At 40.7% G+C, this 17,063-nt stretch overlaps 1 protein-coding gene across 8 annotated transcripts in view; it reads right to left on the reverse strand.

Annotated features, from left to right (window-relative positions):
• pcca (propionyl-CoA carboxylase subunit alpha) overlaps nucleotides 1-17,063 on the reverse strand; it is a 374,025-nt gene that overhangs the window by 178,221 nt on the left and 178,741 nt on the right. For all 8 annotated transcript variants that reach the window (XM_068034216.1, XM_068034214.1, XM_068034222.1 and 5 more), the window contains 2 exons: nucleotides 3,293-3,403; nucleotides 930-1,035 (listed from right to left, as the gene is read on the reverse strand). In XM_068034216.1, the coding sequence (XP_067890317.1) occupies nucleotides 930-1,035; nucleotides 3,293-3,403 (217 nt within the window). The remainder of the gene's footprint in view (nucleotides 1-929; nucleotides 1,036-3,292; nucleotides 3,404-17,063) is intronic.

The following is a 17,063-nucleotide window of genomic DNA, read 5'->3' on the forward strand; positions in this document are numbered from 1 at the left end:
GACCAACAACCACCCATTTATACTAACCCTACAGTAATCCCATATTCCCTATCACCTACCTACACTAGGGGCAATTTACAATGGCCAATTTACCTATCAACCTGCAAGTCTTTGGCTGTGGGAGGAAACCGGAGCACCTGGCGGAAATCCACGCGGACACAGGGAGAACTTGCAAACTCCTTACAGGCAGTACCCAGAATCGAACCCGGATCCCTGGAGCTGTGAGGCTGCGATGCTAATCACTGTGCCGCCCTTGAACTATACTTACTTTAAAATCAGGAAATCTTTTAACATTTTGGCTTCCATTGGCATATTGGGGAACTTTGAAAACCAATCTCACAGGTAATGATTCAAGGCATCCTTGAATATTAGATCAGCAGCTGTTCATCACTATACTTATTCTATGAATGTGAGGTAGTTAGCATTCACAGGCAGCACACGATGAATAAATTAGTTACTTATCATAAGTAAAACAGACCCAAAAATATTCTGCCATCAGTGCAATATTCTACTTAAAAACAAGTGGGAGGGGGATAATCTTCCCCCATCCACCTCCAATTTACATAGAATCACTTCAAATTTCACAGCACAGAAACATGCCATTCAGTGAATTATGCTGGTATTTATCTTCTGCACGAGATTCCTCTCACCTTACTTCATCATGCCAAATCAGCATATCCTTGTATTCCTTTTTCCCTAACTTTTCACGCATCAGAGTTAGTAAATGAAAAACAGTTTAATCTTGCAGATTACAAATATTGTTACAGTCCTGAAGAGATACATTAGCCCAATTGCTAAAATAATTACTCCTCCAACATGATGTAAGGAAGGTGGAATTTAATCCCTTTTCTCCATTGGAATTGCTCCTAAAATTCAGTCTGGGTGTTTGAATGCAGAATCATGTTAATCATACATCAAAGATTCCTCACCTTGTAGAATTTTCAAGAAATCTCTGAGCCTTCAGCAGAGCAGTTATGTAAATCGATACAGCAGTAGCTAACAGTTCCTTGTGCTCAGAATCTGACAGCGTGCGTCCTGTTGGGGAAGAGATTTTATATAGAGTTAGACAGAAGGTGCACTACAGACACAAGCCATTCAGCCCAACTGGTCTATGCTGACATTTATGCACCACACGAGTCTCCTCCCACTCTACTTCATCTAACTCTATCTGCATGAACTTTCTCCCTCAAGCATTTATCTAGCTTCCCCTTAAATACGTCTATGCTATTCGCCTCAACTATGCCACATGGTGGCGAGTTCCACATTGTTTCTTTTAAAATTTCCTCCCATTCGTAATCTTACATCACAACGCAGCACAATCGAAAACAATTTACAATGATGGGTAGTGTAGCTATGGTTTCATTAAAAATTATGTAAATTATGATAAAAGTACATCTCCATGGATCTTATGCAGACTATCACATCAACAGAACAATACTGGAGTGAAAAGGCTCGAGTATAAAAGATTAAGGGGTGATTTAATTGAGTTGTTGAAGAAAATTAAAGACGTTGATAATTTCTCTCTATCAATCTTTTTCCTCTGGTGGGGGGAGTCCAGAACAAGGAGGCATAACCCCAAAATTAGAGCTAGGCAGTTGAGGGGTAATCTCAGGGAGTGCCTCCTCACACAAGTGGAAATCTGGAACTCACTCCCCCCTAAAAGGCTGTTGATGCTCGGGGTCAATTGAAAATTTTAAAACTGTGATCAATAGATTTTTGTTAGGCAACGGTATTAAGGGTTACAGAACGAAGGCAAATAGATGGAATTAAGATACAGATCAACCATGATCTAATTAAGTAGTGGAACAGGCTTGAGGGCTGAATGCCTCTTGCTGTTCCTCTGTTCTTACAAGTACTGGCAACAAAAAACTATTGCATAGATCCCAAAATTATTTGAAAACTGTTAAGAGCGTTCAAGTGGTTATAAAATGCTATTTCAACAAACAGCATTGCAGTGCTCTTTTTAGGCCTTCTGGATATACAGCACTGAAGAAAGATCCAGTTGTTCCTTCAACAAGTAAGTTACATAATGACAAGAGAACAGAAAGTGCCGGAAATGCTCAGCAGGTCCAGCAGCACCTGAAAGTTTCTCTCTCCATGGATGCTGCCAGACTTGCTGAGTATTTCCGACACTTTCTGTTCTCATTTCAGAGTTCCAGCATCCGCAGTATTTTGCTCTTATCACATAATGACAAGGGTGGGATGAGGAGAAGAAATGTAGAAAGCTGCGACAATTTGTTTAAAGAAATACTCAAAATACAGATGACATTTACTGATTCAATTGAAACTTCAAAAAAACTCTCCTGAAAAAATAATTAAACCCAGCAAAAAATTGGAAATCTTAAAACACAATGGCCAACAACGAGTAACCAACTACAGGAATGAGTATCCATCATCTCCATCATTTTCAGTAGCAGGAATATCAGTGAAAGCACAATGAAACAGTCATCCCCACGTGAAAGGAGCTCCCAGCTTCCAACATAAATGTAACATATCAGCAAGTTTCCAAGTGCTGTCAGGAAAACACCGATTAAGCCCATTAATTTATGCTTGGCTCCAAATTAAACATAGCCACTTTCCAATTTCTAAATATTTAAAGTGACCTGCAGACAGCTTGACAACTAATTGGGGTCAGACTGGTTACATAGTTAAATAGAATTAACAGGACAGAAACAGGCTACTCGGCCCAACCATTCCATGCTGGTGTTTATGCTCCACATGAGCCTCCCCCACCCCTCTTCATCTCACCCTATTAGCATATCCTTCTACTCCTTTCTCCCTCAAGTGTTTATCGAGCTTCCCCTTTTATGTTCTGGAGGATTACATCCCCAGTAGATGGTTCCACCCTTCCAACTTTCTTCTCTTTTCTCCTAAAGGTGCTAATTTCTGCCCCAGGCACCAACAACCCTCCATAGCTCGCCCAAGCTCCAGTTCTTCATACACTATATGGCTCTAGATGGGCTGTTGACAGAATCACAGATAGTTTAATCCTGTCCTTATATGCATTTCTCAACAGGAGTCACTGAACAGCAATCAGGAGAGGGAACTTATCGATATAAAGCACACTTTTGGACAAACAGAAAAATTGTGCGTAACTGTTTTGATAGACCTACCCCGTATCATGTTTATCTTGCCACCTGTGAATGCTTAATGGATACAACTCATTGTCAACTGAAATTCATTTAACTAACAATATGCATACAGAAACAAGATATCACACACAACCAATGGCTCAAACTCTATTATTTCAAGAAACAACTGTGTTGGGTTTACCAAGTGCACAGATACAAACCTTTGAAGCCATCTGGATAGACCTCTGGAAGGAAATTAGTGGTGATGTCCCCTTTCACAAAGCGTGGGTGGTTGATAACTTCCCGAAGAAGTGGAATGTTGTGAGTCACTCCTGGAAATTGGAAGGCAACATGTTAAAAAGGATGATGGTACAACTGAATATCACCTGGAATCATCACACTATCCCTTGCATTCAGAGTATTTAGCCAAAGTAAAAGCAGAATACTGCGGATGCTGGAAATCTGAAATAAAAACAGAAAGTGCTGGAAGGGTCACTGACCTGAAACGTTAACTCTGCTTCTCTCTCCACAGATGCTGCCAGACCTGCTGAGTTTTTCCAGCACCTTCTGTCTTTATTTAGCCAAAATATAGATCAACAGAAGCACATGTTGCTATGACATACAAGACTAATATGATTAACTGGGCAAAGTCTGACAACCGTTCTGAAAATCTTGATGCTGAAATATTTCTATCATTGGCATTAATGTGCTGAAAATGAATTTCACAGAACAGGAAGAAACACTAATTAATCCTAAAATGTAGTCCCATTTTGAATAAGACATTAAACCGAGACTCCATCTGCCCTCTCAGGCAGATGTTAAAGATCCCACGGCAATAGGGCGGCACAGTGGCGCAGTGGTTAGCACTGCAGCCTCACAGCTCCAGCGACCTGGGTTCAATTCTGGGTACTGCCTGTGTGGAGTTTGCAAGTTCTCCCTGTGTCTGCGTGGGTTTCCTCCAGGTGCTCTGGTTTCCTCCCACATGCCAAAGACTTGCAGGTTGATAGGTAAATTGGCCATTATAAATTGCCCCTAGTATAGGTAGGTGGTAGGGAAATATAGGGACAGGTGGGGATGTGGTAGGAATATGGGATTAGTGTAGGATTAGTATAAATGGGTGGTTGATGGTTGGCACAGACTCGGTGGGCCGAAGGGCCTGTTTCAGTGCTGTATCTCTAAACATAAACATAAACTAAACAATACTTCTTGCTCAGTGGCTTGACCAACATTTATCCCTCAAAAAAATCACTATAAAACAGATTAACTGGTCATTATCACAGTGCTGTTTGTGGGACCTTGCTGTGTGCAAATGGCTGCCACGCTTCCTACATTACAACAGTGAGTGTACATCAAAAAAGTACTTTCCATTGGCTGTAAAAGGTTTCAGGACACAAGTACGTAAGAAATGGGAGGAGGAGTATGCCGTACAGTCCCTCCAGCCCGCTCCGCCATTCAATAAGATCATGGCTGATCTTTACTCGGTGTTGATGCTTTAATATTATCAAGAATCTCTGTTATATGCACAATATTAAAATAAACCAAGGCTGGCTCTTTGAACCTAAATGAATAAATCATCTTCACTACATTAATCAATAAACAGTTTCAAGCCTGTATTTTTATAGCATTACTTGAAAGGAGTCCTCAATAATCTCATCAAAGGGTTCAGTCCCATAGTCGACTGCCTACCATAAATAATACACAGGCGGGCAAAATATGTAAATCAAACAGTTGTAGACACCGTACATCTAAATTTCAACTCCAACCTGGCTTTCAGCGAGCTTGGTAAAGGAAAGAAACTGGGTTTTATGTTACGGCTCTGCTAGATTTGGGAGAAAAATTGCAGGTAAAAGAGGGCAGGCCAACTTGTCTTCACTTCATCTAAGAGCATGTCACAAGTGTTGGATGAGAGGTTCATATTTGACCTCTGCCAAAGTTCACAAGGTCTACATCTGTGTGTGAAAAACTGCCAGGCTGAAGAATGATGACCCACAAGCTGCCTTCTCCTGACTACCTGCTGCTACCAAAACACTGCTGAGACATTAGCCACACACTAACAGGATCAAACAGAGGCCAACAGCTACGCTCATTTTCAATACTGTCGCGCAACAGCTAAAAGCAAAAAAACAGACTTTCGTTAAGTTTAGCCAAACTTAGTTCGGACTAGTGTTAAAATCCCTTAAGATTTATTTCAATGTGGCCTTTTTAGGCAATTCTATGCAAGACTCCTGAGACATCTAGCTTCAAATGGGACCACTTAAGTAATCTCTGCACTCAGGAAGATACTTCCTCCAGGCCAGGGATGCAAAATGGCACGACTGGAAAGTCCTTCCATAACAAACCAATACTGGAAGTTATGTTGGTCTCTGTATGTGGTCTGGGATCACTTAGAGGCTGCACTGTTATACATTTGTCTGCAACTAGAACACACTAAAGGAGTCTGATCTCAACACAGTAAAGATAGTGAAACCAATACAGCCATTGTGACATGTGCCAGTGAAGGAAATTAAATTCTGACACATTGGCAGAATGTTGTGATAAGACTTCTACAAATCAACCATTTTTTCAGAAAAAGTTCATTAGAACTATACAAGAACAGTACAATTATAAATGTTCATTCTCTGTACATATATAGAGTAACGTAACCCAACTTTTATATTATGGCATAATTCTCCCTTTATCACTGATTTCGGATCAATTTCAGATTCCAGATCAATAGCTGACTTTCTGGAAAATAAAACATTGTTCTGCGTCTATAACAATGTGGGGGAGAGTATCAGCCTTTGCTGGGGAGAAGAAATTGTCAGCACAAAGTCTTTGTGGGAGCAGCCAAGAGGAGCTTGCCAGTTTAGCCTTGGGTGGGGCAGTGGGAATTGTATGTATTCTGACTGTCACCAAGTCCCATTCACTCATCATCCCCGTGTTTGTTGGCCTACACTGGCTCCCAGTGCAGCAACACTTCGATTTAAAATCCTCATGTTTAGCACCCTCCATGGCCTTACCCCTCCCTATTTCTCTAACCTCCTCCAGTCCTACAGCCCTCAGATATCTGTGCTTCTCCAATTCTGGCCTCTTGCACATCCCCGATTTTCATCACTCCATTGGTGTCTCATAATATGCCTTCAGCTGACTAAGGCCTAAACTCTGGAATTCCCTCCCTAAACCTCTCCACCACTTGCTCCTCCTTCAAGATGCTCCTTAAAACTTATCTCTTTGACCAAGCCTTTGGTCATCTGTCCTAATATCTCATATGGTTTGAAGTCAAATCTTGTTTTATAACACTTCTGTGATGGGCCTTGGGATGTTTTCCTACATTAAAGGTGCTATATAAATACAAGTTGTAGCTGCAGAAGGCTTGTAGAGGGTGAGGTAAGAGGTAAAAGGAAACAGGTAGGTCTGACAATGGGGTAGGTTGCGTCACCAGAAGCCTTTAAAGGGAAAGGGAGAAGGGAAATCACCAAAAGCCTTTGGGTCTGGAAGGGAGAGGGAAGGACAGCCAGCAAGCTCAGGGTGGAGAAGCAGCTGCAGAAATCTTCATGGTGCGGGTGTTGTGCCATTGAGAGATAAGGCAGAAGGCTAAGAGAAATAAAGAGAAGAGGGGAGTTAAAACCGGAGGAGAAAATGGGAGAGAAAAGGGGAGAGAAAAAAAAAGCAGAAAAACAGGGAGAAAAGGAAGCAGAGATGTCACTCCCACAGACTCAAACTGGCAAAAGACAAATTTGGAATCAATATTAGAAAGATTTTCTTCACACAAAGAGTGATCAGCAAGTAACAGATACCCTGAAATCATTTAGGTTAGATGCTATGATGGGTTCTTTTTTTTTTACATAAAATCTACTGCATAGAAACAGGCCATTCAGCCTCCACCCACTCTAATACTGCCTTTCACACTGCCCCCCAGAACCTTCTATTCCTTTCACCCTCATATACATCAAGTCTCCCCCTCCCCTTAAATGCACCAATGTTTATTTCAACCATTCCAGGTGGTAGCAAGTTCCACATTCACGGTACTCTGTGCAAATAATCCCTCTTTAATGCTTTATTTGATCTGTTAGTGGCTCTTATATTTGTGTCCCCTTGATCTAGATTTGCCCACAAGTGGAAACAGTTTTTCCACATCCATCTTATCGAACCCATTCATAATTTTAAAGACCACCGTCAGGTTTGGGATGGACACCATTTTACATCCTGCCCAACGTTATATTCCATTACACTCGATGGGTGGGTTATGACAAAACTGGAGCTAAAGTATCCATGCACTATTCCTGCCATTTCAACTGCCTGGACTAAGCCATTACCTTGAGCAGAGGTTCTGATAGTATGGTCCGCAGGCTGGTCCAAAATGCAAGTGACTGACGTGCAACGCCAAGACCGAGGCCATACAAGAGAACAGATCAGAACCCTCATCCCCACCACTCGCATGACATCACACAACCGCTCCGGCTCCCGCGTATGCGGCATGAGTTGGCATAAGCGCAAACAACAACAATGTAGTTTTATAAGCAACAGTTATATTACGTCGCAACATACAACAGCGAGATCAGATTTTCAACACTTGTGGGGCTGAAAACAAAGAAGAGGAACGTGGAGTCCAACATGAGACTGAAGCACTCCAGCTTGGAACCAGATATCACCTCATTGGTTTCTCATCACGAGATGTTTTTGCGGTGGCAAGCGCAAGTGGGTGGAGTAGGACAGGTAAGTGGTCCGTGGGGTCATTTTCCCCACGGATGAAAAATTTTGAGAACCACTGACCTAGCACAACCATTCTGTGAAGAGAGCAGCAGTGCCTGAATCTGTAAGTAACGATCAAGCCAAGAAGTGGCAAATGGATTTCAATGTAGGCAAATGGATCTAAAAAGGATAGAAGAGGATACTTTCTAAACTGTGAAACACTAGAAGTAGTGGAGGTTCAAACAGACTTTGGGATCCAATGGTATAGATCGTTAAATTGTCATGAAAAGGTACAAAAAAAAATCAAAAAGGCTAATGAAATCCTGGCCTTCATATCCAGAGGACGAGAATACATGGGGGTTGAAGTCATGCTTCAGCTATACAAAGCTCTGGTTAGAGCACACCTCGAGTTACTGAGAGCAGTTCTGGGCACCATACCTTAGGAAGGATATACTGGCCTTGGAGGGAATGTAGCATAGATTTACCAGAATAATACCTGGTCTCCAAGGGTTAAATTACAAGGCGAAATTGCACCATCTAGGGTTGTATCCTCTGGGATTTAGACAGTTAAGGGGTGATTTGATTGAAGTTTTCAAGATATTAAGGGGAACAGATAGGGTAGCTAGGGAGAAACTATTCCCGTTGGTTGGGGAGTCTATGGCTGGGGGTGCATAGTAGAACCATGGCACAGAGGGAAGCCATTCAGCCCATCACGTTTGAGCCGGCCGAAAAAACTAGCTGCCCAGTCTAATAAATAATAGCCATATCTTTCAGGAGTGAAATTAGGAAACACTTCTACATGCAAAGAGTGGTTGAAGTTTGGAATCTCCTTCCAAAAATGGAAATTGATGCTAGATCAATTGTCAATTTTAAAACCGAGACTGCCAGATTTTTGTTAACCAAAGATATTAAGGGACATGGAGTTCGGAATGGTGCAACAGGCTATAGAGGCTAAATGGCTTACTCTTGATCCTGTGTTGCAATGTTCCTAGGTTTTTATTTGGAGCAGAAGCCTAACCTATCCCTTGAATGAACCAGAAAGCTAAAGCAACTGACAAGGAAAAGTTGCATTATTTTTATTTCTGATCTTTCACTTTCAGATATTACTGAGTTACTCAAAAGAACAGTTCGCCTGTCATCGGAACACTGGTATTTTCTTTCTCTAATGTTACCAACTATGTATTTGAACATTTACCAAATCATACTGTTCATGTCAGGTTGTATTCCCACTCATTATTTTTAAAGTATATCCATGACTATTGAAATGCAGAAAATATTTGATGAAGGTTTTCTTTGGTTGTTTTAATCATGTTGTGCTGAAATTGAGATCTGAACTCCATCCTGGATACAGAGCAGCAGGCTAATGAAATCATTCTGGATACTCACCACTGATTTTAAACATTAATATTAAAAGACGCAAAGTTTACCAGAGCATTTTAATTATCTTATGCTGGATTCAGAGTATTATAATCTTTGAAGCAAGATTTTCACACGATTTAAAAACAGCCTCCCAAAAGACTATTGCATCAACAAAGTGTTCCTTAACCATTTGGCTTGCATATAAAATAACATTAGTGAGAGTTTTGCCTCTTTTCATCCGTAGCACAAATTCAAGAATTTTATACAGTTAATGTATAAACTTGCACCAAAGGACTGCTGTGCTAATAAGGGAAATATGAAGGGCAACAAAGACATTAAAAGCTATTTAATTTGGGTTATAACTAGAATCAAAGCATAGTAATTGGCCATTCAGCCCATCATACCTATGCCTGCTCTTGGAAAGAGTTATCCAATTAGTCCCACTGCCCCCTACTCTTTCCCCATAGCCCAGGAAATTTTTCATTTTCAAGTATATATTCAATTTCCCCTTTTGAAAGATATTACTAAATTCTGCCACCCTTTCAGTATAAAAAAATTCTCATCTCCCTTCTGGTTCTTTTGCCAGAACCTTAAATCTGTGTTCTCTGGTTATCGACCCTCCTGCCAGTGGCAACTATTTCTCCCGAACTAATCTATCAAAAATGCTTCATAATTTTGAACACTTTGATTTAATTTCTCCTTAACCTTCTCTGCTTTAAGGAACACATTCCCAGCTTCACTCGTCTCTCCACATAACTGAAGCCCCTTAATCTATGTACCATTACAGTAAAACTCCTCTGCACCATCTCCAAGGCCCTGAAATCCTTCCTAAAGTGTGCAGCCCAGAATTGGAGACACTACCCAGCTGGGGCCTAATCAATGATGTATAAAGCTTTAGCGTAACTTCCTTACTTTTCTGCTCTGTACTATAGGCTACAAACATCAACACGTTAACAGAGACAGCTCTGAGCTAAGTACTTCTTTGAATCATATGTTCATACAGCACTGAAGGAGAACATTCGGCCCTTCGAGTCTCCACCAGCTCTATTGAAGAACAATCCAGTTAGTCCCACTCGCCCGCTTTTTCCCTATATCCCTGCACATTTTTCCTCTTCAAGCCTTTTTCCAATTCTCTTTTGAAGGCTTTTGAGTCTGCAACCACCACCCTATCATGCAGCGCATTCTAAATCCAAATCAATCACGGTGTAATGCTATGACCAGGTGAGAAAGAGGTCTAGGGATCCCTTTCAGCCTTCACCTGGCCTTACTGTAACAGGGCTATATTTTTTTTAAAAAAGTGTTTTCAGCTCCCCCTTGGTGAATCCTTGTTCACCGCTTTCCAATTATAAGGTAAAGAAATGAGCACAAACAGGCTTTCTTAGGTTTAAGAACTGACCACAATGCTCCAGTCAGGGCCGAACTAATGTTTTACATAGGTTTAGCATAATTTTCTGACTTTTGTCGTCTATTTATAAAGCTCAGAATCCCACACACTTTACTGCTTTGTTAATCTATCATGCCACCTTCAGAGATTTGTGCACAAGCACCCCCGGGTGTTGCTCTTCTTGCATCCCCTTTAAAATTGGGCCATTTAGCTTGTAATGTTTCTCCCCAAGCTTCCTACCAAAATGCATCACTTGCTGAATTTCATCTGCTATGCGTCCGCCCATTCCACCAGCCTGTCCATGTCTTCTTGAAGTCTATCACTATCCTCCTCACTGTTTACTACACTTCCAAGTTACAGGTTATCTGGAAATTTTGAAAATGTGCCCTATACCCCCAAGTCTAAGTCATTAACGTAGATCAAAAATAGCAGTGGTCCTAGTACTGAAACATTGGAACTCCAGTTTATACCTCCCTCCAGTCCAAAAAACACCCTTCTCATACAACTCTCTGCTTTCTACCCATTTCTTGTTACTTTCATTTGAAAATGTAAAGAATCTGAAAATTCTATAGCATGAATTTCTGATCAGAACTTAAAAAGGTAACTGATCGTTACCTAACATTAACACTTAGTGCGTCATCTTTAAGGCATTTTGAGAGATCCTACTTTCAAAAAATTCTGATAAGGTGGCACAACACAAGTGCATATTATATTTTCAAACCTAGGTCACCTAAATGTAAGAATGATACCAGAACAGAGAGAATACACATATCAGGAAAGATTTAACAAACTGGGGCTCTTTCCTCTAGAAAAGTGAAGGCTGAGGAGCTACCCAATATAGATCTTTAACATTGTGAAGGGGTTCAAGAGGGTAGACATGGAGAAGATGTTTCCACTTGTGGGGGAGATCAACACTTGCAGCTATAAATGTAAAACAGTCATCAATAAATCCAATAAGGAACTCAGGAGAAACTTCTTTACCATAGGATGGTTAGAATGTGGAACTCACAACCACAAGGAGTGGGTTAGGTGAATAGTATGGATGTATTTAAAGGGAACCTGGATAAACACATGAGGGGAGAATGGAATAGAAAAATATGCTGATGGGGGTGAGATGAAGTAAGGTAGGAAGAGGTTCGTGAGGAGCACAAACTCTGGCATAGACCATAAAATAAAAGCAAAACACTGCAGATGCTGGAAATCTGAAATAAAACAAGAAATGCTGGAAATATTCAGCAGGTCTGGCAGAATCTGTGGAGAAAGAAGCAGAGTTAACGGTTCAGGTCAGTGACCCTTCTTCAGAACCGGCATAGACCAGTTGGGCCAAATGCATATTCTGTGTAATAGTTTAGGATTTGTATTGATCTCAATTTGCAGCAACAATTTACCATTTGTTTCTATTACAGTGTGAAAGAGAGACTCAAAAAGATTTAAAGCTGTGTAAGTCAGTGATTGTAGTTGCTGATTTCCTTTGATGCAAGAACCAGGTGGCAACAGAGGAAGTTTTCAGACTAATTAAAGCTCCTCTGTTATGCATTTCAATACTGCATTCAGATCCCTAATTATATTATTTACTTAACCAAATAATTTGTCAGTTCCGATGAAGGGTCACTGAGCCGAAACGTTAACTCTGCTTCTCTTTCCACAGATGCTGCCAGACCTGCTGAGTGGTTCCAGCATTTCTTGTTTTTATGTCAGATTTCCAGCATCCGCAGTATTTTGCTTTTATTATAGTAGATTCATTATCCAGCAAAGTCCTATTTAATCAGTGATTTTTCCAACCTCATTTCCAATTTGCTTTTATCTGCACCAACTGCAGCCTGTGCAGTTCCAGGTATTAATTCTGATCCATTGCAGACACCACAGAGTTACATAAATGCTAATAACTACAAGTTATCAAAGGAGAAATCAGGAAGCAAGAAAGGGTTGTATCTGAACTAGGCATACACTGGGATATCACCTTTGTTCTTTAATATCACAATGATGATCACAGCTCTTTGGTGTTCAGTTTCCAAAGACAGAGCCATTTAAAAAAAAAGAGTTTAAGAATGTTTTGCTGTTTTCTTGTACAGGAACTGATGAGTTTTTTTAATTTTTAATTTTATTTTTATTTAGAGATACAGAACTGAAACAGGCCCTTCGGCCCGAGTCTGTGCCGACCATCAACCACCCATTTATACTAATCCTACATTAATCCCATATTCCCTATCACATCCCCACAATTCTCCTACCGCCTACCTACAATGGGGGCAATTTACAATGGCCAATTTACCTATCAACCTGCAAGTCTTTGGCTGTGGGAGGAAACCGGAGCACCCAGCAGAAACCCACGCGGTCACAGGGAAAACTTGCAAACTCCACACAGGCAGTACCCAGAATCGAACCCGGGTTGCTGGAGCTGTGAGGCTGCGGTGCTAACCACTGCACCACTGTGCCACCCCAGTCTGATTATTCCAAAAACCACCAAAGAATTGGTAAACAACTGTATGAAATTTACCAAGAACTGACTTTTCTTTGAAAGTGGTCAATGATAAAAAAAAAAATTTTGATCTTCAAATGAACAAGACAATATTCCAGCATAACTAGTCACAAATTTCGAATACAATTCTGAACAATTTGTTGATTTTTATTTAAAATTAACTTAATCAACCGATTAACATCCTGGGGTTCATCATTGACTGTAAACTTAACTGGACCAGCCATATAAATACTGTGACTACAAGAGCATTTCAGAGGCTAGGAATCCTGCAACGAGTAACTCACCTCCTGACTCTCCAAAGCCTGTCCACGATCTACAAGGCACAAGTCAGGAGTGTGATGGAACACTCTCTATTTTCCTCAATGAATGCAGCTCCAACAACACTCAAGAAGCTCAGGAGCCTGCTTGAGCAACACCCCATCCACCATTTTAAACATTCATTCCCTCCACCATCATAGCACAAAGTGACATATCAGTGCACAGCAATTACAAGATGTACTGCAGCAACTCGCCAAGCCTCCTTCAACAGCACCTTCCATACCTGCGACCTCTACCACCTAGAAGAACAAAGGCAGCAGATGCATGAGAACAACACCACCTGCAAGTTCCCCTCCAAGTCACATACCATCCTGACTTGGAACTATATTGGCATTTCCTTCACTGTTGCTGGGTCAAAATCCTGGAACTGCGGCAACTCAAGAAGGCAGCTCACCACCACCCTATCAATAGCAATTAGGAATAGGCAATAAATGCTGGTCTTGCCAGCGACACACATATCCCAAGAACGAATATTTAAAAATTCAATGGAGTCCATTAAAAGTTATAGATTTTCAAAGTTAAAGCTTGAAAGAACCACACAGAATTACATAAAATGTTCAGCACAGAAACAGGCCATTAGGCCCAACTGGTCAATGTTGGTGTTTATGTTCCATAAGAGCCTCCTTCTACCCCTCTTCATTTCACCCTATCAACATATCCTTCTATTGCTTTCTCCCTCATGTGTTTATCTAGCTTCCCTTTAAAATGCATCTATGCTATTTGCCTCAATCACTCCATGTGGTAGAGAGTTTCGCACTCTCCCCACTTTATGGGTAAAGAATATGACACAGAAGTGCAACTAAACTTTATCTCATTGATCACTAAATGTGAATGGTTTATAGGATTAGTATAATGAGATGGCTAAGAATGAAGTTGAAAAAGATCTACAGGCTTGATATACATGTCCAACCACTGTAGAATAGCAATCAATAAGCAAATAGGATGCCAAATTATACAGCCAAAACAATAGAGCACAAGTGGAAGGAAGTCATGATCAAACCGCACGGCCAACAATTCAGGCCACACCTTGTATACTGCGCCCCATTCACTTTATCAACATACAAGGGAGATGTTCAGGTCCTGGAAGCAATTCAAGTAAATGTCACGAGGATGGCCCTGAGTTTCAGAGGAGTGTGGTATGAACAAAGAACATTTGGACTTTTCAGCCTTGAAAGCAAATGACAGAGATGATCTTTTATAGTTAAATAAGATAGTGAATCGTATGGAAAGGGGTATGGGGAAACAACAAATTATATTTATATCGCGCCTTTGATGTAATAAAACATCCCAAAGCGCTTCACAGGAGCATTATAAAACAAAGTATGCCACCGAGTCATAAAAGGAGATAATAGGTCCAATGACCAAAAGCTTGGTCAAAGTGGTAGGTTTGAAGGAGTGTCTTAAAGGAGGAAAGTGAGGTAGAGAGGCAGAGAGATGTAGGGAGGGTGTTCCAGAGCTTGGGGCCTAGACAACTGAAGGCACAGCCACCAACGGTGGAGCAATTAAAATCAGGGATTCACAAGAGGCCAGAATTAGAGGAACGCAAATGTGGGGGTGGAGGAGATTACAGAGATTGGGAAGGGTGAGGCCATAGAGGGATTTGAAAACAAGGACGAGAATTTTAAAATCAAGACATTGCTTGACTAGGAGCTAATGTAGGTCAGCGAGCACAGGGACGATAGGGAACGCGACTTGGTTCAAGTTAAGACACGGGCAGTGGAGTTTTGGATGACCTCAAATTTACGGATAGTAGAATGTGGGAAAACAGCCAGGAGTGCATTAAAACTAAATCACAAGCGTAGGTCATGGAGCCACAGATGCATCGGCATATCAGTAAATTTAGGGATGATTTTCCTTTTTTATTACTTCACGGGATATGGACATTGTTGGCAAGGTCAGCATTTATTGCCATCCCTCGTTGCCCTTGAGAAAGTGAGCCACTTTCTTGAATACAACTGATTGGCTTGCTAGGCTACTTCAGAGGGTAGTTAAGAATCAACCATATTGCTGTGTGTCTGGAGTCACATACAGGTCAGACCAGGTAAAGCTGGCTGATTTCCTCACCCAAAGAACATGGTCAACCAGATGGGTTTTTACGATAATCCATGAAATGGCAGTTTCATGGTCACCATTACTGACAGTAGCTTTTTAGTCCAGATTTATTTAGTTAATTGAATTTAAATTCCCCAGCTGTCATGGTGGGATTTTTGGATCATTAGTCTAGACCTCTGGATTACTAGTCTCATAACATAAGTACTATGCTACCATATCCCACAATGATGAGTGTCTGTATTAATCGATCAAAAGTGGACTGAATGGTCTTCTCAATCTGATTTATTTTGTGATCTGTACTGCATTATTGTGTGAATGCACAAACCTTTTAAAACGGTCCTTTGTACCAGCTTCATTTGTAGATCTTCCAGTTCTTAATTTTCTTTAAGGCAAGTAGATGTGAAACAATACTTTACAATTACACATTTTATTGTTTCTTATTATAGTTTTGACTGGAAGAAAATCAATTCACTGAGCAGTGAAAATAATTTATCAACAGGCAAGTTTGTTCTGATAGTAAGAAGAATATTCACCATTCCTCAGTAGAATGGGAACTGGGTGAATAGCTGAAAAATAATGCTTATGACCTATTCCCTCATCTATGCAATGCAATGTTTAGATTTAAGCAAAATAGTGCAAATGCTGGAAGTCCGAAACAAAAGCAGAAAATGCCAGAAATGCTCAGCGGGTCAAGCAGCACCTGTGGAGAGAAAAACAGGGGAAACATTGCAGGTTGATGACCTTTTGTCAGAACTGGAATGAACAGGGGTCTGACGACAAGCCATCGACCTGAAATGTTAGTTCTGTTTCTCTCTCCATGGATGCTACCAGACCTGCTGAGTATTTCCAGCATTTTCTATTTTTATTGACGTTTATATTGCTGCAGCATTAGGAACTAAATAGGATAGTAACCTGAAACTGCATAATGCATATCAGCATTCTTTTAATAATTTAAGGAATTTTCATACATCAAGAAATTTGATACGAAAAACAATTTTAAAAAATTGGATAAACCTACTAATTTGTTTTACAACTTTGAATAGCAAATGGGAAGGACAGCATTTAGAAGCTTAATTTATCTCTCTTTAAATTGGTAGAAAACAACAGTCACATCTGCTGTGCTAAACACAATGTAAACTTCAACCTTAAGTGGTGCTTTTTTTTTTAAATGAACCTCCCAGATTCTCTCTCTGGTATGTCTCTCTCTCATGGTTTCAGATAGCAATTTTACAGCAACTAAATAGATGGAGCCACCTCCCACGTGATGACAGAAATCAATGCTGCCTGATTTCTTTTCATGACAGATATTAACAGCTACTTATCAAGCGTTTCAGCAGAGGGGAACCGGTCTCGCAGATTTTCACTGCAATTTCTTTTGAATGGAATTAATTCTAAAATTCCAGTCGCACCGTGCTTAAGCTGGCAAGTTACATTGATACAGCTGCATAAACTTTGTGAAATACTCACAGATAGATATTGGGAGGTTTCTCAGACATCTCAGGGTGATCCACAAAATTCACATATTTTGCCACAGTAGCAGCCATTATGTGCACAGCCAGATCCCAGAAATAAACTAAGTGATCAGTTAATTGTTTTTTTTTGGCGGCATTGAGGAAGCAATGCTGTCCAGGACACCAGGAAAACCCCCTGGTGTTCTTCGAATAATGCCATGGAATCACTAATATCCACCTCAATGACAGGAACAGGTGCAAAAGGTTTGGTTAGCAGA

The sequence above is a fragment of the Heterodontus francisci genome, chromosome 6 (genome assembly GCF_036365525.1).
Source record: "Heterodontus francisci isolate sHetFra1 chromosome 6, sHetFra1.hap1, whole genome shotgun sequence".
Taxonomy (NCBI): Eukaryota; Metazoa; Chordata; class Chondrichthyes; order Heterodontiformes; family Heterodontidae; genus Heterodontus; species Heterodontus francisci.